The following is a 27,028-nucleotide window of genomic DNA, read 5'->3' on the forward strand; positions in this document are numbered from 1 at the left end:
CAGTTTAAAGATAAAATCTCTGAGTGGATTTTATTGCAGGACTTAATTTAGTTTGATGTTAGCAAAGCAGAACTTTTCTCCTTTTAGCAGTGGGTTAAAAAACATGTTCTCTTCTCATCATTTGATCAGTGGGCATAGTGAGTTTAATGGTGACATTGTATTGTATAGAACCACATAATCTACTTGGCTGGTAGTTCCTTATTATGGTTAGAAACAGCACATTTAAGTGCTGTAAATCTTGTAATATAGCTTATATCGCTCGAGTCCCTTCATTTTTTTTTAGTCCTAGTCGAATATTTGTGTCTTCGTTTTTTTAACTGAACCCAGACGTCCAAATGAGGTTGTCTGGACTCAGAGTTTGGATGACAAGCTTTTGACGAGTCATTGGTGAGACAGGGTAGAGCTGACATACCTCCACATCAAAAGAAGCCAGTCGAAGTGGTTCAGGCATCTGACTAGGATTCCTCCCGGGTGAGTTGTTTGGGTCATGTCCAACCGGGAGGAGACCTCTGGGCAGACCCAGGACACACTGGAGGGATGTTGCAGCTCTGCTGGGCTGGAAACATTGCGGTATCCCTCCATAACAGGTGGAAATGGTAGCTGGAGAGAAGTAGGTTTGGGCATCACTGCCCCTGTGACCTGGACCTTGGTGACGAGTAGAAGATGGGTGAATGTTTTTCTGCAAGTTCTAACAAATCTAAAGTCTCATTTTAATATTTTAACCCAGGATTTTGTACCAATCCACCATCTTTTAATAAAACGAATACCTTGTTGTGCCATATTTTGAATAATGTGCTGTTTCTTGATTAAGTCCTGTTCTTGTGGTCGTCCTCAGAACATTGAGCACAAGCTGGACCCTAAGACAAAAAACCTGCCTTACCTGCGAAATCCTGACATTTTGGTGGGCGAGAATGACCTCACAGCGCTCAGCTACCTCCACGAGCCAGCAGTGCTGCACAACCTCAAAGTCCGCTTCATCGACTCGAAGCTTATCTACACTTACTGCGGTAAGCAGGTGCTTCGTCTATCAAAGATGCCAGACTGTATGTTTGCAAGTTTAAAATTACAGCGTTAAGTAATGGTGTCATTGAAGGGATAAATATTGAATTGTCACAGAGTTCCTTTTTAAAGCTGAAAGTAATATAAGCTTTATTTCTCAGCTTATTTTAATCACCTTAATAATGGAAGATTTATTAATTTAAATAAACAAGCTTTGTCTGCCTTCAGCATTTTAGCTACTTTATTCCATTATCCTCACTGATAAACTCAAGACATGTTTGCTATTATTGTAAGACAAATTCAGTTCACATGAGATAAAAAGATAATTAACTATATTAATCATTTATCATCATAACAGCATAATTCCTCTTTATGTGGTCTTGCTGCTGTTCAGCTCATTCTTCCGTTTTTTTTTCTCCTCGCGTCGTAGGAATCGTGCTTGTGGCCATTAACCCGTACGAGACGCTGCCCATCTATGGAACAGATATCATCAACGCCTACAGCGGTCAGAACATGGGCGACATGGACCCACATATCTTCGCTGTAGCAGAGGAAGCTTACAAGCAGATGGCCAGGTTTGTCTGAGCATGTGTGTGTTACCTGAGCAGGCTTGGTTGAAGTCTCCCTGTTGCTCAGCCCTGCCTCTCTCATTAGAGTTTGTAGGTCAAAGCGGAGCCAGAAATAGCCACACGGTGGTCTCACTGACTCTCCCTCTCTTATTTTAATCACATGCGTAGCCCACAAAGACTCTCTGCAGGAGCCAACTAGTAGATCTTTGCACTCTCCTGGTGGGGGCTCATATCATTAACACATTGAATATTGACAGGATGTTGCACTAAGTTTACTCAGACCACAGGGCAGTGAAGGAGGGCCAGAGGCAGCAGCCACAAACATGTCCACTATCTCATGGTTGCAATCCTCTTTATATTATAATCATTAAATAATCATATGTTTATTGTAAACTAGGGTAAGTCTGTAGGTTAGTATTCTATTCAAGTTCTTATTCAAGTGAAATTTGCACAAAGCTTCAGAGTCCTAACTGATGCAATATGTTTGAGACTGATTGAAGTGAAACTAAATGTATGTAAACTCAAATCAGAGTGAAATTAAACTTCCCTTAAAGCCTGCAAAAAGGATAAACGGTGGCTGGAGGTGGAGTAGGATCTGCAACTGGAACTACAGAAGAAAGGTGATGCCTTAGGAAGTAGCAGTATGTAAGGATTATGTCTCATGCATAGAACAAGGAAAGTGACCTGCAGATACATTAAAGTGTACAGACCTGCGATGCTTGTTCTGTCAGCAGGCTGAAAAAGTATTGATGATGATAGCATGTGACACTTCCTATCTGGCTCCTGAAATTGTGTGTGTCACACTTTTAATTATGAAACTATATTTAATTTGGACTGAAAGCTGTAGCAATTTGCATCCAACTGTTTCCATTCTCTTAATTACACTGGTCTGCAAAAAAGAAATCAGCTGCATGGGATATTTTTGGTAAATTTGATGATTTTTAGGGTGCTGAATCCAAAAATGATCTCCATTTCCCTCCGTCATGTATTTTATTACAATTAACTATGCATAATTTTTCTTATAATTGAACAAAGAAGTAAAAAACCGATTCCTTTGTGATTATGTTTAACACTACATTTACTATTTTTGTCTGTGAAACCTTTTCTTCTTCTCTTCGATGCTCCTCTGAACACACTTTTGCTTCATTTCACTTGATTCTTGCTCTTAGAAATATTAAATTAATGTGAGAAATCATTATTGGATATGTTTTTTTTGACTCAAGTATAAGATACCCGATTTCAGTTTAAAAAGGGAAATTGTATGCTTAATTAAACTAAAAATATGAGTTTTGCAAGAAAACCTGGAAAAATGGAATTTAAAAAATATTTCCTGGTTTCAGTGAGTAAAAATCTGAAACAGTCAAAAAATCCTGTGCAGTTATTTGGTTGCAGACCTGTGTTATCGTTTCATTTAGTGACATAAAAAAAACATCCATATGATCCCAATACTATATTGTAATCTACAAACTGTACTTTATCAGCATCGTTATGCATGAACTATAAAGGCTGTTTTGTTTTGTTTTTTTAATTTCAGGGATGAGAGGAACCAGTCGATTATTGTAAGCGGGGAGTCTGGTGCAGGAAAGACGGTGTCAGCCAAATACGCCATGAGATACTTTGCTACGGTCAGCGGCTCAGCCAGTGAGGCCAATGTGGAGGAGAAAGTCTTGGCTTCCAACCCCATCATGGAGGTGAGGACTCGATCCTGATCGTTCACCTGTTTTCTATTTAATTAAATTCACTTTTGTTTATATAGTGGTGGTTCACAACACCAGTCATTTGACAGCATTTTACCTTGTAAGGTGAGGACTTTGTAATAGTAAGAAAATAAACACCATGATCAGATGATCCTTTGGGAGCAAGCACTTGGAGATGATGGGGAAGAAGAACTACTTAGACTTTGTTAAATAACTTAAACGTGACCTTGTCTAACCTGTATACTTAAAATTACAGATCAAAACACACGTTGTGCTTCGGCACTACAGTCTTACAAAGTTTAAGTTTATCGTTGGAAGCTAGGTTCCTTCCCCTTCATAACAAGAATTTTCCTGTTTAGATTATTCGAATCTTTGTCTCTCCAAAACTTTTTTTTTTCAGGGATTAAAATTTTCCTTCAGATTGTTGTTGTCTGTCTGTGTTTCTACTGCAGTGAAGACCTGTGAAGCTTAGGCAAATTAGTCCTGACAGCTGTTTTTACGCACGTAACAGCCAGGTTGTATCTCGGCTGTCTGCGTCTGTCTTTTCTTTTCAGTCTGCATCAGAGCTTCAGGGCAGTGCGATGGCCGCACTTACACACATCAAGCATTGACAGCAGACTGGAAGAAGCCTTCTCTTCATTTAGAAAAAGCACCTTCCCTTGGGTATATGTGGAGATATGAATATGGTGTATTTATTAGTGATTTGTATCTATTTTATATGAATCACAAAAATAGTGTTTTATTTCTCTTATTTACTACTTCTTATATACTGTTCATTCACTTTCTTCCTCGGTCACCCACAGCCGTTTGTTGTCCCATTCTCTTTCACTCTCTTTGAACAGTAAGTTTAAAGCTGCCATCATTTTCCAATTTCAATTTTTACTTTTCATCTGTTTTGTAATTTAAATGGTTGTCTTCAGCTTTAAGCCTCACCCAAACGTTTTTCTGGGCTACTTCCCAGAGTAGGTACGTCTTTCTCCCCTGAAAAAAGTCTTAGACAGAAGTCCTGTCAGGGAGGTTTTCACTGTGGTCACGCAAAAAAGAAAAATCCTCTTGTGGAAATTGTGGTGGAAAAGGGCCTCTCCTCTTCCTTGCTTTCATTCTTACTCGTCTTTACACACTATTTTGTTCTGTTTCTTCACCAGACTGTGGCCTCAGGCTGCTCTGTGCTGTGATAACACAGGTTTTATCCTTAAGTGTGCTTGTTTGTGTATTTGTTCCCATGGACTCATAAGTCCAGGAAGGTTGCAGAGCTCTTTTCTGCCCCTTATGCCACTCCTTTAACCCACCCCTTCCCCCACCTTATCCGTTCTTTCCTACCCGTCTGCTAACATCACTCTCCTCGACCACTGCTGCTCTCCCCTTCAGCCAATCAGGAACAGGCTGACAGAATGAATAGAGAGCTTTCTTCTTTTGCTGTGGTGATGTCACTTCAGCCTGGATGCAGAGTAGATTGTTGCATCGATTTCACAGAACCTGTGTGTGTTTGTTTGTGTTCGTGACAGAGGGAGAGTGTTTGAACGAGGTGTTTGTACGTGTTGGCTGATGCAGGCAGAAATTGGAATACCTGCTCTGATAAAAGTCCCTCTGTCTGCAGTGAAAGACTGTGTTTGACCTTAATTCAACAAGAACCCACAATTTAACTACATTTAACGGAGCTGGTTCTTAACTTTGTTTTGTCTCTGGGCAGCTTCAATGGTCTATTTACATCAATATGGCTGATTGAGAGCTTGATGTACTGTTTTGGTTTTAGAGTAAGATGAACATAATACAGAAACTTTGGTCTTTATGTGCAAGTTGTACATCAGCCTTTAGGATGAGAGAACTGACGTCGCCAGCAGTCAGATAGAGCCAGCTTAGCTGTTTCCTATCAGAAGGTAACAAAACCTGCCTACTGATTAACACCTGGTACAACTCATTGTGGCGTTATGGGGTAAAAAAAGAAAAGCAATATCAGTCAAAAGAAAAGAAGAGTTTAGATGCAAGAGCCTCTAAAAGCCGCCTCTGTGAAAACCTAGAAAATGTGTGTGCTAAATCCCACGCTGAGCCTCCTCCAAAACATGGTTTCCTGGCAGAAACCTCTCAAAGTCACTTCTGTTCATCACAAAAAAAGCTACATGTCCACAACACCACCAATCAGAAGACGCAAATCAGATCATTAACTCTGTAACATTCAGACGGATCAGTTCGCTGACACTGTCACAGTAATGTTGTTTTCCAGCTTCAGACATTACTTTGTACCTTAACTTACTTGACATGACAGCAGTTGCTTTTTTTGGAGTTATATGTGCACAACTGTAGAAAAGTGTCATTTAGCCTTTTAAGCCTAACACTATTTTTTTAATGTACATATTTTCACCAGAATGTCATCTAAATGGAGTCATCTGCAGAACTGTGAGGCCAAAATGAAAACCTGAAAGAAGCTGTCAACAAGAGACACATAGGAGATGATGATGATAATAATAATACACCAGTTGTCAGCTTTTTGTGGAAATTGCTAGATAGTACCTCCTTTCCGATGATCACAAATATGTTGCAATACATAATTAATCAGGGATCAACATTCAGCCCTTACTGTACTTACTGGCCTCTTTAGTAATGATGCTGCGCTTAGGAACCATCAAAAGTGGTGGAGGATGCAGTTTTATAACAGGTATACTTTGCATCTAGTACTGGGTTCTCCAGGTTGTAAGATAAATGTGTTTTTTCCTGTTTTAACCACAGTAAAAATGACCGTTCACTCTGCTGTATATTTTCTTTTCTTGTGTTTCCTTGCTGCTCTAATATCTACCCAGTCAAACTCTGAGCACTCTTAACATGATTGGGGTTCTTCCACTATCCAAATGCACAGACTCTTTGCATTTACAGTGCGCGGACCAGTTGTGGTTATCTGCATAGCCTCTCCTAAAGACGCACTTTGTGATGATTGTTGGTTGTGTCTGTCTTCTCTTACCCAGGCCATCGGAAATGCAAAGACCACCAGAAATGACAACAGCAGTCGCTTTGGGAAATACATCGAGATCGGCTTTGACAACCGTTACCGTATCATCGGTGCCAACATGAGAACATATCTGCTGGAGAAATCGCGAGTGGTATTTCAGGTGAGTGCACAAGATAAGCCTATGCTGTGTTTGTTGTTCTGTGTACTGATTCGTTCCCTCATTACGTTTTTTTTCAGCAGTCACAAATTAATGCTCAAAAGTTAACCTTTAGACATTTTCAGTTTCTACTCTGAATTTCCTGAATGTTTTTGAGCATCACTTTTGCTTTGTTCTGCGTGAGCATCTTGTCGTTAGCTTGCTTCCTTAATATTAGGGGTGCTTTGGGGAAAAGCTTGTTGTCGGCCTTTACAGCATTATAATGAAAGCTGTTGCCCTGCTAGAGTTACAGCAACATTCTTCAGGTCATTCATAAGAAAACTGCACTGGCAGTAAAAAAAGTCAGGCCCTTCAAAAAAACTCACTGGAAGGATTTTAATAATATCATCACTTGAGTAGTAAAGTCTCAATCATTGATCCTACAGCTTATGTAACATTAACCCTGCTGTAGTGATACAATGGGTAGACTGTGAAATGCTGTTACACAGGAGGATGGTACTCTTTGTAATGCAGTCACTCCTCAGCAGCTTGTGCTATGTAACATCATTAGTGGGGATCATGAAAAACTTGCCCTGTAAGTACAGAATAGGTATGCAACAATCATTTCCTCCTTCACAAAGACAAAGGAAACCAAGTAAACCCGTCCCTTTACTGCTCATCTGTCACACTGGGTGACAGCACGGCACTCCTTTCCTCCTTTCCTATTCCTTCCATCTCTTTGTCTGGGCTGGCTGACCACTGGGTTTGGAAACTGTGGAGTCCGATCAGATGAGCAGTGACCTTGCGCACAAAAGTCAAATCAGTTTTGTGTGAAGTTGACTTTTGTTGTGTATGTAAGCTTTGTAAGTTTGATGTTCATGGCAAAATCACAGTGCACACAGTGTAAGTGGTCTGAATTAAACTTCCAGACCACTTTCCACAAAATTCAAAATAGCAGCCATACTGGAACCTGTCTCAACATACCCGAGCAGATGATCCTGGACTAGAGATTGGCCAGCTCATTTCAAATAAGGATTTCATTTCATTTTTATGGGCACATTCAGGGAAATACTTCATAATACCTCATAAAAGTTTACTGAATACTATCTTTAAATATTCTATAAATAGAGTTTTTCTCTTATATAAGCTGTTATCTTTCTTTCTTATATATTTAGTGGGTGTGTTTTCTTACTGGAGAAACCTGTAGGGTGGCATCTAGATGATAAAAGAACAAGGACATTTATTGCCTGGAAAAAGAAACATTTTCTCTCTCTCTATCTCACTCACTCACTTTCCCTCTCTCTCACATGCACACACACGCGCGCACACACACACACACACACACACACACACACACACACACACACACAGTTATTATAGACAATGCTACTGAGGAATGAGGATGTTGGCAGAGAAACGTGATTACGTTCCTCACATTTGTCAAACTGTCAAACTGTATAATTGTAAAGCAGTATGTAAAGAAACAAGCAGCTGATTTTTCTTGTCCCATGAATGTTAGCTGTAAAAAAGTAAAAAAAAAACATATCTGAATGATGATTAACTAATTTAGTGAACATTAATATTAAACCATTTTATTCATTATTAATTAAGAAATATAATATCTTATTGATTAATCAGATATGATCTTTCTGCTTTCTTCCAGGCGGACGAGGAGAGAAATTATCATATCTTCTATCAGCTTTGTGCATCTGCACATCTGCCTGAGTTCAAGGCTCTGAAGCTAAGTAAGTCGGTCAGATACACGTTACACACACACACACACACACACACACACACACACACACACACACACACACGTATATGTATATACATATATGTACAGTGGGGCAAAAAAGTATTTAGTCAGCCACCGATTGTGCAAGTTCCCCCACCTAAAATGATGACAGAGGTCAGTAATTTGCACCAGAGGTACACTTCAACTGTGAGAGACAGAATGTGAAAAAAAAATCCATGAATTCACATGGTAGGATTTGTAAAGAATTTATTTGTAAATCAGGGTGGAAAATAAGTATTTGGTCAATAACAAAAATACAACTCAATACTTTGTAACATAACCTTTGTTGGCAATAACAGAGGTCAAACGTTTACTATAGGTCTTTACCAGGTTTGCACACACAGTAGCTGGTATTTTGGCCCATTCCTCCATGCAGATCTTCTCGAGAGCAGTGATGTTTTGGGGCTGTCGCTGAGCAACACGGACTTTCAACTCCCGCCACAGATTTTCTATGGGGTTGAGGTCTGGAGCCTGGCTAGGCCACTCCAGGACTTTCAAATGCTTCTTACGGAGCCACTCCTTTGTTGCCCGGGCGGTGTGTTTTGGATCATTGTCATGTTGGAAGACCCAGCCTCGTTTCATCTTCAGAGTTCTCACTGATGGAAGGAGGTTTTGGCTCAAAATCTCACGATACATGGCCCCATTCATTCTGTCCTTAACACGGATCAGTCGTCCTGTCCCCTTGGCAGAAAAACAGCCCCATAGCATGATGTTTCCACCCCCATGCTTCACAGTAGGTATGGTGTTCTTGGGATGCAACTCAGTATTCTTCTTCCTCCAAACACGACGAGTTGAGTTTATACCAAAAAGTTCTACTTTGGTTTCATCTGACCACATGACATTCTCCCACTCCTCTGCTGTATCATCCATGTGCTCTCTGGCAAATTTCAGACGGGCCTGGACATGCACTGGCTTCAGCAGCGGAACACGTCTGGCACTGCGGGATTTGATTCCCTGCCGTTGTAGTGTGTTACTGATGGTGACCTTTGTTACTTTGATCCCAGCTCTCTGCAGGTCATTCACCAGGTCCCCCCGTGTGGTTCTGGGATCTTTGCTCACCGTTCTCATGATCATTTTGACCCCACGGGATGAGATCTTGCGTGGAGCCCCAGATCGAGGGAGATTATCAGTGGTCTTGTATGTCTTCCATTTTCTGATGATTGCTCCCACAGTTGATTTTTTCACACCAAGCTGCTTGCCTATTGTAGATTCACTCTTCCCAGTCTGGTGCAGGTCTACAATACTTTTCCTGGTGTCCTTCGAAAGCTCTTTGGTCTTGGCCATGGCGGAGTTTGGAGTCTGACTGTTTGAGGCTGTGGACAGGTGTCTTTTATACAGATGATGAGTTCAAACAGGTGCCATTCATACAGGTAACGAGTGGGGGACAGAAAAGCTTCTCACAGAAGACGTTACAGGTCTGTGAGAGCCAGAGATTTTCCTTGTTTGAGGTGACCAAATACTTATTTTCCACCCTGATTTACGAATAAATTCTTTACAAATCCTACCATGTGGATTCATGGATTTTTTTTTCACATTCTGTCTCTCACAGTTGAAGTGTACCTCTGGTGCAAATTACTGACCTCTGTCATCATTTTAAGTGGGGGAACTTGCACAATCGGTGGCTGACTAAATACTTTTTTGCCCCACTGTATACTGACAATGGAATTAAATACAAAAGCTCTAGCTGTAGAAGTGCTAAATTCATTTGCAGCACCTGAACACACATGGCTATTAATGAAATGCTTTAGAGGTTCAGACTTTATAAAAGTTGCCATCATGGTCTCACTCATTTTGAGAGCGCCAAACCAATGACCTGTATGAAAGATGGATGTATACAGGCCAAGAAGTATAGAAAGCTGTTGGTTTGCACTATACATTTTGGAGCCTCAACATCAGCATTTAACAATGTCAGTGTTTTTAAAGCCAGAAGGTTCCTAATTTAGACAAGAGGTTAGAGTGCTAATTTGCGAGCTAATGCTAGCTAGCTTGATTAGCAAGCTCATGAGCTGCATGAACTGCATGCAGTCACATAAATATATGCAAAGTAGTGCCAAGCAATAGAGTATTAAAAAAACAAGAATTTCACCAAAATGGAAACACAAACTTCTTGGATGGTCTGTATCACAAATCAAACCGTATTATTAGACAGACTGTGCCATTAAAAGCCCCAAAAGGCACCAATAGCACAAACAGAGAAGAGAAATCCAGTCCACTGTTCAGCCAGCACAGCTGAGGCCTAGAAGACAGCCAGGGGATACAGGAGTCTTGTGTTGTACATTTGCCAATCAAAGTGGCCACACCTCTTAATTAAATATAAATAAATAAATAAATCGCTCGCTGAAGGGGGAGACTATCCATAGAGACCGCAACTGTTTTCGTACCAGGGTGTAAGCATGTTTTTAAATGCTTTAATGTGGGGCAATTTAATATGGACGTCTGTGGGGATAAACTCACTTTTTAAAGCAGCCTTGAAGTGGAGGAAGCAGAGGAAATGCAGTTTATGGGACTTCAACGCTTCAGTGCTATTTTTTTTTTTTTTTTCCAGCCCCAGAGGTTGTTACTTGTTTAGACTTGTTACTTGTTCATGAAAAAAAACATTAAGTGCCACATAAGAGTGATCTTTTTCTTTTTCACTTCAATTTTAGGTGCAAATAGATTTCACAAGCAGTCCAGACCTCTAATATGAGTCATGCTGGTGGTGGCATCGGACTCCTGTAAATATGTTACAGAACAGAAAACTAGGAGAGGCAAAAAAAACGCTCCCTGTTCTAAGCACCGATCACCAGATGAGCACGTGCGTACACAGCTGGGATTCAACCCCAGACTACTCACTTCCTCCTCTGACCCTTTCAGCACATATACTACATTCTACTCGTAATCTGATGATGCCTAAAAAAGATCTTATGTTAGACAAAGTCATCATTTAAAAACGAGGCAAGAGGAGGCAAGTGCATAATTTACAATATGCTGAAAGGTTATGGGTTTTTTTGTTTTTTGTTTAAGGCTACGAAAGACCAGCTGTAACTAGAACTAACTTCCTTCCTCATTCGTCTGTTATATTTTTGTGAATGAAACTTACCCACAAATGGAACATAATGGTTAGACTTTCACTTTATGCTGTAAAGTGAAAGCATTTCATTAAAATGACTTAACAGACAGGGGGAATTTCCTTTCCCAAGTGTATTTATTTTTTCGGCTTGTGAGTCACTCTTGCTGTAGACAGTATGCCAGAACGGTGAAATCCATTGGCTCAAGAAGTCACTGACTTTGTAATGAGCAATAAAAATTAGGCTTAGATTGAAATTGCTTCTTGATTTTTATGTGTTTTAGAGCATTAAAAAAAAAAAATGAAACGACAAATGCAAAGCATCCTGCCCAAAGATCTAGATCTCGTTTAGATATATATAGGTTCAGGTTAGTGTAATGGTCTGGCACTAGTATGATTGGACAAGCAGTTGATGAGATGAGTGAAACACACATAGATGGACAGTCAGAGATTTCTCTAAATTATTAGTAAGATATCAGCTTAGATGCATCAGGCAAAGTTCCTGCTGTAGGAACTGAACTGTGACTCATTGATTCTCTGGTTCATCAGGCTCCCTTATAGAGCGCTCCCACTGTGGACCTGCACCTGCTCATCCTAGTCATGGACACACACTCTCTGCTGGCACCGCCATTTACTGCCACTCACTTGGCACTCTTTCTATCTCCTACACACACACACACACACACACACACACACACACACACACACACACACACACACACACACACACACACACGCACGCAGCTGCTGTCTTTTCCTCTCCTGCTAACTTCCTGGCTCAGTTAATGGAGTGGTTGTCACAGTCATGTCACTGACTCTTGTTGCCAGGCAACAGACCATGCCCTAATTCGGTGTTAAGTGTGTATAAAGAAACCGATTGTAAGAAAGTTGGGCTCATACGCAGAAGAAGCGTTCTTGATTTTGTTTATTTCTGAGAACTGAGAGTTTTCCACGTTATCAGTCTCCTGAGCTGACAGTGAACAAACACCCAGCATCACTCTGAGTGAGTCAGTGTCACAGAATAAAAACAGATTATGATCATTTCTACCTAAACTCAGGAAGATACAGTGAATAAGTTGTTAATAACAATGAAACAAAAACAGAAAACTTCAGCTCAGCAGAATATGACGTATTACCTTAAATAGAGACCAGGGCCTTTAGAAAGTAGAAGTAGTAGGGCCTGTAGAAAATCTTCTGAAATCTGACCATGAGATTCGTTTGATGACCACAATTTTGTGTCCTTGTTTTATTTGATCCTTCAGTTCAGCAAACCAGGATTGCAGCTCTGGTTAGTTGCAAGGTTGCACGTTGAGTTCATTCTGGACACAATGTCGCAGCATATGATTGTAATACACACCTTCCTAGTTAGTGGCTGAGGTTTTAGTAGCACACGTGTCCAAGTAGCACAATGTAAGACTCACTGTTCCATGTTTGCCCCTCTGTGTCTCTATTCAGGCAGTGCAAATGACTTCCTGTACACGAGGCAGGGCCGCAGCCCCGTTATCGACGGAGTGGATGACACCAAGGAGCTTTGCACCACACGCAATGCTTTTTCCTTGCTGGGTAACTCACACACCTAAAAAATACACGCAGGTTGAAATCTGTATGGAAAAAATGGAAGTAAAAACCTAGGGATGTGTTTGTGTGTCCTCTGCAGGTATTAATGAGTCCTATCAGATGGGTTTGTTCCAGGTTTTGGCTGCCATTCTTCATCTGGGAAATGTGGAGATTAAGGACAGAGATGCAGACAGCAGCGTTATTCCTGTGAGGATACTCTTCATACTGCATAAAGAAAAGGGGGAGCGTATCACTGGGCTGTTGCATAAATAAGTGTCGTAATTAGGAGGGACTTTCTCAGTTCAGCTCCACTTTAGATCAAAGTGGACTGTATGTGGCCCTTGATGTAAAATGAGTTTTGCATCCCTGATCAAACTTAATGATGTAGGTCATTCCTTAAAGAATGCCTTGAAAACAGAAGAATCCTTCATACTTGTGCTTTAAATCCCCCGGTAGGAACTCTGAACATGGTAATGCCAGCCAGTTTGTTCTGAATTTCAATTTTAGGGGTTTTTCAAAAGCTTGCTTGCTTATACCTGTAGGTACCTTGTATTCACAGTTTGCGTATTCATGAGCCTATCACGTGCTTACAAGCTAAGAAGCTTTAAAATTAGTAAATAGGTAGAGGCAGAAATGAGGCTGCAGCTTTAGTTGTTTGGATTAATTCCACTGGGATCTATTTGTTCTTTTGTTTTAGAATTTTTTAATAAAAGCCACTTTTTTTCCCCACTTATTCCTCCCTAAAGATGCATTTAGTGGCCCCACATCATATCCATCTGTGATGTGGAGCCACATCATAGATGGATCACTTTTGTGTTGGATAGTGGAGATAAAAACTTCTTCTTTCTGATGTAGCCCAACAACCGTCACCTGATGGCGTTTTGCGAGCTGGTGGGCGTGACCTACCAGGATATGTCCCAGTGGCTGTGCCACAGGAAGCTGAAGACGGCCACAGAGACGTATATCAAGCCCCTCCCTCGTCTGCAGGCCACGAATGCCCGTGATGCCCTGTCCAAACATATCTACGCCAAGCTCTTCAACTGGATTGTGGAGCACGTCAACAAGGCTCTGGTGACAAATGTTAAACAGCACTCCTTCATCGGAGTCCTCGACATCTACGGGTATGTCTGTGTAGTACTTTCAAAGTATGTCGTAGTTACAAAGGGGTAGCTAATCAGTCTGAGCTTTTTAGCATCATTCTTTCGCTGGATTTGTCTGAGTTTGCTCATCAAATTAAAACACAGCAGTGAAAAAGTGTGTTTCAGGTCATTAACATCACTCTTGTTCTTCACAAGGTTTGAGACATTTGAAATCAACAGCTTTGAGCAGTTCTGTATCAACTACGCTAATGAGAAGCTGCAGCAACAGTTCAACATGGTAAGCAGCAGCAAAAAGCAAACGATCAATAGCTGCCCTCAATCAAAACGTGGCAGTTCACAAACTTCAAAAGCATGTCAGTGGTGGTTCTGAACAAAATATGCAAATTCCATGAAAAACCTCAGAGTTTAAAAATAGAACTAAATAATGGACAATTTACATGAAAAAAATCAATGTAAATAATTTATAAAGAGCAGCATAACTCTTGTTAGGCCACTCCTTATATTTAAAGGTTGTAAATACTAATAAAGTTAAATACCTAACTGTGTGTTTCTGTCTGCACAGCATGTGTTCAAACTGGAGCAGGAGGAGTACATGAAGGAGCAGATCCCCTGGACTCTGATCGACTTCTATGACAATCAGCCGTGCATCAACCTCATAGAAGCTAAGATGGGCATCCTGGACCTGTTGGACGAGGAGTGCAGGGTATGTCTTATTTTACCCGACAAATAGTGTATGCAGAACGGGCACAACATTGAAATACTTGGTTGCAGTTTCTTAGGTTCGAGCTAATTCGATTTGTAGAGTTCCTGCTAGTTCTGTGAGAAGTAAATCATGGGAGTTGAATCTGTGGGCTAGGTCTGATGATAATCCCTCCCTTAGCCACTGAACTCTGAACCTAGCAATTCTGTGGTCCCATGCTGGTGCTAGTTTGTACAGGTGTCAGTGTTTTATTTGTAGAAATGCATGGCACTGGTTCTAGATTAGCACTGCGTGGGTGAATACAGGGTAATTGTTGTGTTCCCGAGCAGTTTCTGTGGACTGGCTTGTGCATCATCCTAATACAGCAATGCTGTGGTTGGTGCTACATGTTACTTTAACAGCAGTTTTCCCAGCAGAGCGTTTCATTTTTACAAGGCGATCAATCTTGTTTACTACACCGATTGATTACTTCACCGGTGTATTTCAGATCAGTTATATCACGGTCAGCGATTCTGTTGCTTAGGTTGCATCATTCTTCACGTTTGTCTTCTATTTGAGCAGTTTGCTCTTCATGCAAAAGTTTTTAAGAACCGACTTTCTCCAACTACATATCTTTAAAGAAAAAGAAAGGAATTACATTACATAAGTTACTTACATAAACTTTCTCATGAATATAAACAAGCAAAATAAAGTAAACTGAGCCTGTGCTGCATGTTAAGCAGAGGCCTGTGGGTTTCTTCATTCACACCCACATTCTGCTTTCCATTTTTTGACGTCAGCCCACAGCTTGTCATTGCCTCCCACCACACACAAGGCTAAAGTCACCAATACCTAAAACTGAGAAACCCAAAGCTAAATATTAACCACAGCTCTCTTTTTCTTCTTTCTCACTGTGAAACTAAACAAGAGGCGGACGTGAGGTTGTTTTTAGTTTATGTTCATTCATGTTAGTAAGACTGGAATGAAATATTGAGCGTGTATGAAATAAACAGAATTGAGCTTTGTTTTAGTTAATGCTGTGGCAGCTGTGATATTAAAGGCTCCAGTTTCTTGTCCTGTGTCTGTTGAGCTTATCTCTCTGTCGCTCTCAAACTCTGCAAGGTCATTTTACAGGTTGTTGACATTTGAGGTGGGAACGCATTTCTCACATTATGGCAAGGACGTATGTTTGTCAGTATGCAATGAATGACAAGAAAAAGTTCAATCAAACAACTGAAATAAACATTGTAATTTCTGAAAAGATGAAAATGCATTATTCATGGTTTCTTTTTTTCTGTAACAGATGCCTAAAGGTTCGGATGACTCATGGGCTCAAAAGCTGTACAACACCCACCTAAAGACTTGTTCCCTGTTTGAGAAGCCTCGCATGTCCAACCGCGCCTTCATCATCCAGCATTTTGCAGACAAGGTGGGTCTGTCAGACTGTATGCTTTGTGTTTCCACACTGTTACATATTAGGTTGTTACATTTCTTTTTCTTTTTTCTTTTTTTTTGTATCATAAGTGTTTGTGTACATTTAAAAAGGTTGATTTAAAAGATTTAACAGCATGAGGGAACAGATTAACTGCACGTGTGAGGTATTTTTAGGGTAGGAAGATGGACTATTTAAAAAAAATAAAATAAAAAATTATCGGTGCTCTAACGTAAATGAGCATTTTAGCAATGACATGTTCGTGTAGTGGTGTAATAATAATTTTTTTTTGTCCTCTGAGATGCTGTGTGACAAAGCATTAATTTTCATTTCTGTTTTTACAGCTTCACTATAAGGTTACTGAGAAAGCGGATTAAAAGACCAAATGATGTTATATTAGGATACCTAGAGCCATATAAGTCTAAGGATTTCCAATATTTATACTTTTTGTATTAGATGAAATGTGCTTTCACTGTAGTTCAGTTTGACTCATTACCAAGAGGAAAAATACATCCTATAGCTTAAGTTCTTACAGGAGTAACTCGGGCTGAACAGATCCAACAAATAAAATAATTTTATAATAATTATTAGATATTATAAAATCTCTTACCATAATTATGACACACAACTCTACATATCAGTGTCACCACATGATCATAGAGCTTGAATAAGTCTGTATAGCTGGAGTTTCTAAAAGAGGTTCTAAAAAAATGGTTACATTTTTAAATCAGGCCAGAATAATTGTGGAACAACGCATTTTCAACAGACCAGACAAAGTCTATTACCATTTAAAAAAAAACAACAAAAATTAAAATATTCCTCTCTAAAGCATATACAGAAAAACTTTATGCGTCTCCTAAGACAGATTTAAAAAATTTTCACTAAGCACTAAATGATCTCCGACGACATTACACTTCAAACATACTTTACAAAACATGTGGAACTCTCGCGTCACCAGGAAGAGGTCACCTATGTCGCTCCCAGAATCATAGCAAACCAAAATAAAATGAATAAGTTTGGAGTGCTTCTTCAGTACATTTATGTCTTGCATGATTTTTTTCCTTCTCTCTCCTTCTCTTTTCTTCCCTCTGTAAAGCATTGCCTTGTGTTTGAACAGTGCTATACAAATACATTTGATTTGATAAACTTAGTGCATTGTGTAAGTCAACGAGGAACACAAGACTAATGCTGACAAGTGATTTGAGATGTTGACACGAGTGATTAAACAGTAGACAAAATTACAAACAATGCAAACTATAGGTTTGATTTCTGGCATGTAAAGGACAAATGCACATCATTGTATCCAGATACTCCTCGCTCCCTGTATTATAAAACTCTTAGCTTATGGTAATCATCTGTGTCTTTTAATATCTTTTTTTGAGCTACCCGTTTCTTGTCAGACACACATGTACACTGTTACTCCATGTCATTATTCTCACCGCATTCAAAAACAATAATATATAGAAAAAATCTATTAAAGCAAAAATAATTAAAGGCTGAAAATTTTGAGAATGTCTTTCCATCAGCTTCACCCACTCACATGTACATTTTAATAGCTTTTTTGTTCTATTTCTATTTATTGATGCTAGTGTCATTCATGATGATTAACTGAATAGCTCAGTTTCCCTGTTGAGCGCCACTTAAGCAGTAAAAGACTGTGACTTGTTGACTTGCACTTGACCCATGATGCAGCCTTCCCTGCTTCCCTTACAACCGTTCATTAAAGGTGTCCTCTATGTGTGCTGAGTTTTGTAAACTGGACCATTTTCTCAGTATGTGGGTTGGAAATGCTGTGCAGTGCCACATAAAGTGGGGCACCCGCTCGTCCTAAGTGTAACACAAGCTTTGCTGTGTCGTTGGGCAGGTGGAGTACCAGTGTGACGGCTTCCTGGAAAAGAACAAGGACACGGTGAATGAAGAGCAAATCAATGTGATGAAAGCCAGCAAGGTGAGACGCACAAACACCAACAATGAAAATATGTTTTGTTGTATGTAATCAGCCAAATGTAAGCCTTTAAAACACATTGGACTTCAAGAACTGTGAAGCATCCACTGACATGTACGTCTGCTGCTCCTGCAGAGATGTGCCACCTGGTCTCTGTGTGGAAAAAATAGAAAGTTGTTTATTGGCCAAACATGCTGTTCAACTTAAAGTATACGGGGAACAGCGCCCTCTACTGGTGAAGAGGATAGTGACACTAGCAGAGATAAATTCTCAGTTGTGTAGGTTTTTACTTGCATGTGGCACAAAAAAGCTAAATGTGTGCCACACATTTATCCTGAATGCAGGATAGATTCAAGTTTGACACATGAAAGACCTTTCTGCAACTTTATAGCTGAGTTAAGGACTTCAGTTAAATGTAAGTATATGTTATAGTAGATCACAAAACCTTATATATGCAGCAGTACTCAGAGACCCAGTTTTTCTACACACATAGCTGCAAGTCCAAGTTAGTTAGATCGCAGCTGAATTAACGTCACGTGTGTGTTTGTGTGTGTGCGCGTGTTTTGGTCTTGGCTGGAGATCACTGTGTAAAACCCTGTTGGGTTAAAAGGGGCCTAAGCCTTTAAATCCTCTTCGCTGTTTTGGCTACACACACACACACACACACACACACACACACACACACACACACACACGTACGCACAGAAACACACACGCAGACTTTATTGAAGTGTGTTTGTTTAAAATTCTCACAGTGACCTTCGGCTGTTCCTTTATAGACCTTTTCAGCAAAGCCAGAAGTGGGTAAGGGTTGAAATATAGATATAGTCCGCTCTAACATCTAACAAGACCTTTTCACTCTCACACACAGATGTGTATTCTTATAGTTGCAATGGAAATCAGAGGCATTAAAGCAATTGGGGTTTACCTTTTAATGAGATTTAGTCAAATTAAGGTTCTCTGCCAAGCTTATCCCATCATTCTTAATGTTTCTGTGTGTGCGTGTTTGTTTTTACTGAGCTAATACTTAATATGAATAATACGGTAATACATATTTATAATATTGCAATTAACTAAGGAACAGCCTTCTATTCATCTGTAATATTGTCTGTATCTGCGTCTAAAACCAGCTCTTAAACCAGCCCTCAACAGCCAGTAAAACTGAAGTGATTCATAAACATTTAGCTGCTAGCTGTTTGTGTAGTTTAACGCATTAACAGATAAAGTATCATAAAGACTCTGAAGAATCTGCATTTCTGCTTTAGGTCTCTCATCCAGAAATGCACTCCGGCACACTGAATGCCATCTCCTCTCCAATCTTTCAGAAGATTTCAGGCTCTTCAACTCTTAAGCATAAATTCCTAAATTATTATGGCCTGTGTCTTACTCTCTATTTTTATTGTTTTGTCGGTATTGACAAGGTTTTGATTAAAAAAAATTAATGAATTCAAAAATTGGATGTTGTTCTACAACAAACGGTTGAGAACAGTTGAGAAACGTGTGCGCACAGCATCAGATAAGCAGCGTTTGGGAAAACGTCACTTTTTCTTCTTTCTCACTGTGATGGGGAAGCCAGTTTCACGTTACATTTGTTTGCAATTTTTTTAAAAGGTGTCATCTCTTAAACTTTCATTTTCCAAGCAACCCAAATGTGATGTTTTTGCAGGAATTGGGTCTGAATGCAGCCACCTTTCAACCACAGATGTGTTTTATACTGCATGTCTGCTGGATGTCAATGAAAATGTTTTCGTTTTGTTTGTTTTTTAAATCACGGTTCCTTCCATCCATTTCAGCTTCATTTGTCTTCCTGGTTTTCTTTTCCTTTTCATTTGAATCATAATTGTGTGTGATTGCTTTGGATGGGGGAAGATCGTGATTTAGAAACTGACCTTTAGGATTTTTTGACATTTGGCTTTCCTTTTTAACCTTTCATTGTGGGGTTTTTTTTTGTTTTTTGTTTTTTTGTAATTGTGTCTCCATATGTTGTCCATGTATGTTTGGTTCTGTCCTCATCATGACAACCTTCACTGCCAGCAGAAGGTAAACACAAGCGTTCTTACAACGCTAGTCTGCCTGTAGCTCTTCATTTAGCTTTAGCTTTTTCCTTTGACTTTCCTCCTTCTTTGTCTCTGTCTGTGAGTTAATACACTCTAACAGCACTGAGGAGATTTGAGTTTTGTGTATGCCTTTGTTTGCTGCATGGAAAGCACTAAAAGGGGGGATTCAACATTGAAAATAAAGGGATGAAGGAAGGAAAGTATTTTTATCTGAGAGCGAGCAGCACGTAAAGCCTTTGTGGATGTGGCTGTCCTGCTTAATGATGCTAGTTAGAAGCAGCATGGCACTGCAGCGACACATAACACAGCATCCTTCTCATATAACCTTCATGTCATATGGAACATGACATGTTTGTGATATTATTTCATGGCATAATGATGCCGTACACTCATATATGGCCACTGCATACTGTCATATATGACAAAACTTAACCTTTTAATTACATTTGTTTGTAAAGCATTGTAACAACTCTGACTGTGACTGAATTTAACAAAACTTATTAACAAATCAACCAATCTTTTCGCTCTTCTACTTAAACTCTCAAACTGCGTTCGAGCTGTTTTGTTTTGGTTGTTTTGTCCGTAGAAGTTTTAATTAATTAACTCACTCTGATGTCTCCACACTGCATTTGTAAATTGAAAACATACAAGTTCAATTCCAAAAAAAGTCGTAAATAAAAAGTGAATGTAATCATTTGCAAATCTCATAAGCCCATTTTTTAATCAGCCAAAACATATCAAATGTGCCAGTATAAGAAAAAAACAAAGTTTACCACAACGGTCTGTAAGCGTCTGCAAGTCCAGGGTCTTCTTTGGTGTATTTTACACTTAATAATGCTCAAAGTGTTTTCAGTTGGTGAAAGCTCTGCACTGCAGCCAGGCCAGTTCAGCACCAGGACTCTTCTACTACGAAGCCATGCTGTTGTAATAACTGTAATATGTGGTTTAGCATCAGCTTGCAAAAATATGCAAGGCCTTCCCTGAAAAAGATATCATCTGCATGGGAGCATATGTTGCTCTAAAATGTGTATAAACCTTTCAGCACTGATGGTGCCTTTCCACATGTGCAAGCTGCTAATTTCACTGGCTGTACCGCACCTTCATATTATCAGGGGGTACTGAATAAGTAAGATGGCACGTCTCCTTTTTAGTTCGGACCGCAGACCAGTTTTCCACTTTGCCTCAGCCCATTTCAAATTAGCTTCGGCCCAAAGAAGACGGTGGACTTTATGGATCGTGTTCACATACAGCTCCTTCTTTGCATTATGGAGCTTTATGGATATCGCAGACAGATTTCTGGATGTGTTCCCGAGCCCATGCATTGATTTCATGAGAGAATCATGCATGATTTTAATGCAGTGCCGCCATAAGCATCCAGTATTGATATTTCTGGCTTTGTCCCTTGTGATTTCTTCAGATGAATTACTTGATATTATGTACTGTAGATGATGAGATATTCAGTATCTTATGTTGGGGAGCATTATTCTGAAATTCTTCCAGAATTTGTAGAAGCATTTTTTTGGTAGAGTGGTGAGCCTCTGGCCGCTTTTACTTCTGAGAAACACTGCCTCTCTAAGATGCTCATTTTGTTAAATACCTAACCGTGTTGCTGATCTGATGCCAGTTAACCTGATTGTTATTATCCTCCAGCTGTTTCTTTTTAGTACCACTTTACTTAACGGCCTTTTGCTGCACCGCTTCCAACTAGGGCTGCCACAAACTATTATTTTGATAGTCGACTAGTCACCGATTATTTTTGTGATTAGTCGACTAATCAGATCATCATCCATTGGACGCAAAACTACAGCTTATTGCACCAGCAGCATCTGCTCTTATATAACTATCATTAGCTTACAGCTTTAAGTGTTTAAGGTCTGTGCTAACTAAAAATAAAGACAAGATGATAGTTTATTAAATTTTAATGAAATTTGCGGATTGTTTCGGTGAAGTTTAATAAACTCCTTGCTATCTAAAATATAACAGGACACTGGAGTATATTCTGGAGCATCTCACACTTCTGATAATCAGTTGTCTGCTTGACGTTTATTCAGCTGTGTAAAAACTATAACTTTAATCTCAGACAAACTGATTTACTCAGGAACAAATAAAATACTAAAAAAAAAAGCCAAACAATAACATTTTAAGTTATCTAAGTGACTCATATATATTTAACCTGAGTAGCGAAAGACGGCGGTGGGTTTGAAAACGATTTGCGGGGAGTCCGGTGTTCTCACGGCGCTAGTGAGCCTAGCCCCCGGCTCGCTAACGAGCTAGTGGGTAACAGATGTCTCCGAAAACGTCGGAGCGCTTTTGAAAATATGTGGTGTCCTGATAAACTGAGCAGATATTTGAGGTTTACACAGCTACATTCTCGCCTGAAAATATGTTAAACGTTTATTTTGTGACCCAGAAAGAATAATAAGAGTAACATTAAAATTAACCAGCTGCCGCCATTGTTAGAAACTGCGCTGGGCCGCGCTATGAATTCTGGGACACAGCTGCTTCTTCTTCTTCTTCGGGGTTTAACGGTAGCTGACATCCTTGTACATGCAATGCTGCCATCTTCTGTTTCAGTCCGTTATTACACTCTTAAATCCTGCCACTTATTCCTGCGTCTTTTGTGATCTTACAAAGCTTCAAACGACACGTCTACTATTAAATCAGTCGTCGACGATTTTGATAGTCGACGTAATCGTGACTAGTCGACAAATCGTGGCAGCCCTACTTCCAACCTTTTATAGACGTGTTGCTGCCATCAAATTCAAAATGAGCCAATGTTTTTTCACGATATAGTAAAATCTCTCAGATATCTAAACACTTGATACGTTTGATATGTTCTGTTGTTAGTAAAATATGGGTTTATGAGATTTGCAAACACAGTGTCCAAACATTTTTCGGTTTTACAGTAAGTGCTCATAGTGATGGTTTTCAGTGTCGCAAAAATAGAGCTGCTGTCCTGCTTTGTAAGCCAGTATGCACTGCACGGTAAGTAAGAAAAATCAGAACGCATGGCGGCATAAAAAAAATCATTTGTGATTTGTAGGAGTTGAACTAAAGCCTAATTACTGAAACAAAATGAAATGTCAGTAAGTCAGAATTATCTGCAGTGTGTGATGCCATGCACAAATGTAGGAATGATGCATCATTGCAGGCGCCGTGTTCCTCAGGGGGAGCTGGACCTTCTAAAGTACGTTTGTCTATGGAGGCAAAGGCAGAGGCTGTTTGGTTTGTTTTAAATAGTAGACGTGCGTTTACAATATTGGACACTGCTAAATTAGAATGACCCAAATGCTTATGTTAGATATAAGCCTTTGTTTATGAACTTTAAGTCATCTAAAAAGAAGGATTGCATATTGTGATATATTAAATTAAACATATTGGGGACAGTAAGATTTCAGACGGTAAGATAAGTTCTCACATGTTCAACCTTTATTATCTGTGTTTTTATTTATTTATTTATTTATTATTTCCACTGGGACATTGAAAAGCAGCAGAAAAGCGTGGTATTGTTTATAAAACCACATCACAACCAGTAATCAGAATCCCTGAGCAATATGGCAGCAGCAGAGATGCATCTTATCGTTTAGGATTCATGTCGCTATCAGCTGGTAACTATGAGTGGGCTGTTGTTTTTAGTTTAACCTGCTGGTGGAGCTGTTCCAGGACGAGGAAAAGGCAACCAGCCCCACTGGTCAGGTCCAGGGAACCGGGGGCCGCACCCGTCTCAGCATCAAACCCGACAAGAGCCGGGACACGAGCAGCAAAGAGCACAAGAAGACTGTCGGCTGTCAGGTGCCTGTCTCACTCTTAGCTGGACTTGTGTAACTTAGACACTCTGTGTGGTTTTTATGTGGGTGTCTGTGGGCATTAGGCGTGGACACGTAAGTTTGTGAATGCGATAACTCCAGAACGAGGTGACGTAAGAGTTTCAAGTTGTTATCATAGACGTATCTACTAGGAGATGGAGGCGAAGCACAAGCAGTTGCCAGTATTTTATCTTTCTTATGAGTTTATTTTGGGAAATCTGAAGCCTGTTAATTGTGACTCAATGAACTTTAAAGACTTTCATCTTAATTTTACAAAAGGGATTTAGGTCATGATGATGATGGTGATCCTCTCTTGTAGTTTCGTAACTCTCTACAAAAGCTGATGGACACTTTGAACGCGACCACTCCTCACTACGTACGCTGTATCAAACCCAATGACTTCAAGTTGGCCTTCTCGTGAGTTTCAGCGTTGTTTTATAATCTGCTGTTTTTGTAGGAAGATTTATCTCTTTTTCAAGTTCTCTGTTTACATTTTAGACACCAGTAACACTGCGTGTTTATGCAGTGTTTTATTGTACAAAACTGTGTATACGTGATTCACATTGGCTGTGGTTATTCGATATCGGCAGGTTTGATCCCAAACGTGCGGTGCAGCAGCTCAGAGCCTGCGGCGTCCTGGAAACCATCCGGATCTCTGCTGCAGGCTTCCCATCGAGGTACTGATGCACCCCAGCAACACTGTGACTGGCTCACACTGTAAACGTCTAATTATTTAATGTGTGTTCATATAGAAGAAATATAACATTTGCATAGCAGAAGGCCAGTGCAAGCAGTTGGATCAGCTGAAGTGATGAGTACTGGATTAACTCACTCAAATAGACATAGACACGGTGAAGAGGCTCAAAAATGCTGTCACTGCTCATCTCACCGTGAGCTTCCCCAGTATGTGCACAGTTCTTACTTTCCCCAGAAAATCCAGGAGACGTGTAGAGGTAATAATAAAGGTTGAAAAGCCAAATCAAAACCAAAACATAGTGTATTAAATACATTTTAAAGTAAAGAGACGACTATACAACGAACAGCAACGTCACACACCCAGCACTACTGAATAAATTGTTTTACATATGAAAATGTAGACAGTTTAGTACCATCTCCCTCAATGTGATGCTCAATGCAAAAAAAAAAATTCAAAATAACTTCTTAGATCAAAGAGTCTGCCGTCCAAAACTCCAAATACTTGAATCTTTCCAGCTTTTGGTGTTTAAAGTATTTCAGAGGAAAATTTGATAAATTGAAAGGATCAGATTGTAAGCGTCTGTGTTTGTTTGTCAGGTGGACGTATCAGGAGTTCTTCAGCCGTTACCGAGTGCTGATGAAGCAGAAGGACGTCCTCGCTGACAAAAAGTTGACCTGCAAGAACGTTCTGGAAAAATTAGTGCAGGTCAGATAGTTGGTCCCTTGCTTCATTTTACAGTTCTGTGTTATAAAACAACAGATTAAAACAACTTTTAAATCATGACTGAGTTCGTTTCACCTCTGATCACTGCTTCTTTTGTCCCTCAGGATCAGGATAAATATCAGTTTGGCAAGACTAAGATCTTCTTCAGAGCCGGTCAGGTGGCTTACTTGGAGAAACTGAGGGCAGACAAGCTGCGTGCCGCCTGTATCCGCATCCAAAAAACCATCCGCTGCTGGTTGGCACGCAAGAAGTACCTGCGCAAGCGCAGTGCTGCCATTACCATACAAAGGTTCACCAGAGGATACCAGGCCCGCTGGTGAGAACTGTGGCACTTAACATTTTATCCAGCTAAAAACTAGAGGTGTGCAGAATTTGAATCCTGACTCTTGCTTCTCCTCAGCCTGGCCAAGTTCTTGCGCCGCACTCAGGCAGCCACTATCATCCAGAAGTACCAGAGGATGTACGTGGAGAGGAAACGCTACAAGCAGAAGCAGGCAGCCGCTCTGGCCATGCAAACCATCCTCAGAGCTTACATGGCCCGGCAGAAGTATCAGGCGGTGAGTCATGAAAACACTCCTGTTTTTAATATTATATTCTGTTATTCTATGTTTGCACAGTTTTCAGTGGACAGAAGGAAGTGTAATTTTTCTAAAATTCACTTTAATGTACTCGTATTTCTTTTCCTCTCTATCACTGCCTTTGTATGTGGCTGTAGCTGTTGCGGGAGCATAAGGCGGTAATCATTCAGAAGCACATTCGTGGCTGGTTGGCCCGGTGCTGGTACAAGCGCTGCCTGGAAGCCATCGTCTACCTGCAGTGCTGCATCCGCAGGATGAGGGCCAAGCGTGAGCTGAAGAAGCTGAAGATTGAGGCTCGCTCAGTCGAACACTTTAAGAAGCTCAACAAAGGCATGGAGAACAAAATCATGCAGCTGCAGAGGAAGATCGACGAGCAGGTAACACGTTGACCTGTCGTGTTATTTATTTATTTATTCATTTATTTATTTATTTTGTTCTCTATGAGGGTTTTTATTTAGCTTAACTTTTATCCTGTACACCCAGAGCAAGGAAAACCGGTTGGTCAACGAGAGGCTAGTCGGCCTGGAGAGTTCCTACACAGTGGAGAGCGAGCGAATGCGCGGCGAGCTGAACCGGTTGCGTGGGGTGGAGGAGGATGCCAAGAACAAAGCCAACCAGGTGTCCTCTCTGCTGGAGGAGTTGGAGAGGCTGAAGAAGGAGCTGAGTGCCACGCAGCAGGAGAAGAAGACCATCGAGGACTGGGCACAAAGTTACAGGGACGAAATGGAGAAAGTAAGACAGGAGCCACTGACGCATCTCTGTCCACCATGAATATTTAGCATCTTCATATTTCTCTTCATTGTCATTCACTTCTTTCTCTTCCTTTATTAATTTCCACATATTTTGGTTGCATACTGAACGCTCGCTTGCTGCGGATGAATTTAATCACATCACTTTTTTTTCGCCGCCTCTCTTTCCCCTCCTCTTTCTCATGTCTCTCAGACTACTTCAAAAATCCACATTATTAGTTTGAAGCTAGAATCAACAGTGACCCCTAATAAGTAAAGTCCCCGGTAGTCTCCAGGAGAAATATATCATGTTTATCACAAAACTGTGTGTTCTTTTTTGCTTGACTACACATATTGGCAATTCAGGAGCCAGAGCGAACCGGGGGGAGAGGGGCACATGGTGGGCTCAGAGGGCGGTATTGCCCCAGGGCAGGTGAGCACAGGAGAGTAGTGATTTAGTGAGACAGCTGGTGTGTGTGTTGTTTTCTCTAGTTTACATTGCTTTGTCTTTCTTTACACTGTTGCCAGTGAAGGCTATTAGAC

At 40.3% G+C, this 27,028-nt stretch overlaps 1 protein-coding gene across 1 annotated transcript in view; it reads left to right on the forward strand.

The window, feature by feature from the left end:
* Positions 1-27,028, forward strand: part of myo5aa (myosin VAa) — a 64,814-nt gene that overhangs the window by 17,890 nt on the left and 19,896 nt on the right. The window contains exons 3-23 of the mRNA XM_085366203.1: positions 836-1,007; positions 1,430-1,574; positions 3,103-3,259; positions 6,223-6,366; positions 8,006-8,087; positions 12,639-12,746; positions 12,841-12,947; positions 13,596-13,861; positions 14,036-14,117; positions 14,403-14,543; positions 15,823-15,948; positions 17,816-17,899; positions 18,067-18,069; positions 23,590-23,745; positions 24,079-24,176; positions 24,350-24,436; positions 25,053-25,161; positions 25,284-25,495; positions 25,580-25,736; positions 25,895-26,134; positions 26,241-26,489. Coding sequence (XP_085222329.1) covers positions 836-1,007; positions 1,430-1,574; positions 3,103-3,259; positions 6,223-6,366; positions 8,006-8,087; positions 12,639-12,746; positions 12,841-12,947; positions 13,596-13,861; positions 14,036-14,117; positions 14,403-14,543; positions 15,823-15,948; positions 17,816-17,899; positions 18,067-18,069; positions 23,590-23,745; positions 24,079-24,176; positions 24,350-24,436; positions 25,053-25,161; positions 25,284-25,495; positions 25,580-25,736; positions 25,895-26,134; positions 26,241-26,489 — 2,925 coding nt within the window. The remainder of the gene's footprint in view (positions 1-835; positions 1,008-1,429; positions 1,575-3,102; positions 3,260-6,222; positions 6,367-8,005; positions 8,088-12,638; positions 12,747-12,840; positions 12,948-13,595; positions 13,862-14,035; positions 14,118-14,402; positions 14,544-15,822; positions 15,949-17,815; positions 17,900-18,066; positions 18,070-23,589; positions 23,746-24,078; positions 24,177-24,349; positions 24,437-25,052; positions 25,162-25,283; positions 25,496-25,579; positions 25,737-25,894; positions 26,135-26,240; positions 26,490-27,028) is intronic.

This window comes from Diplotaxodon limnothrissa, linkage group LG1 (genome assembly GCF_057381915.1).
Source record: "Diplotaxodon limnothrissa isolate DT_005_m linkage group LG1, D_limnothrissa_male_GT1.1, whole genome shotgun sequence".
NCBI classification, from domain to species: Eukaryota; Metazoa; Chordata; class Actinopteri; order Cichliformes; family Cichlidae; genus Diplotaxodon; species Diplotaxodon limnothrissa.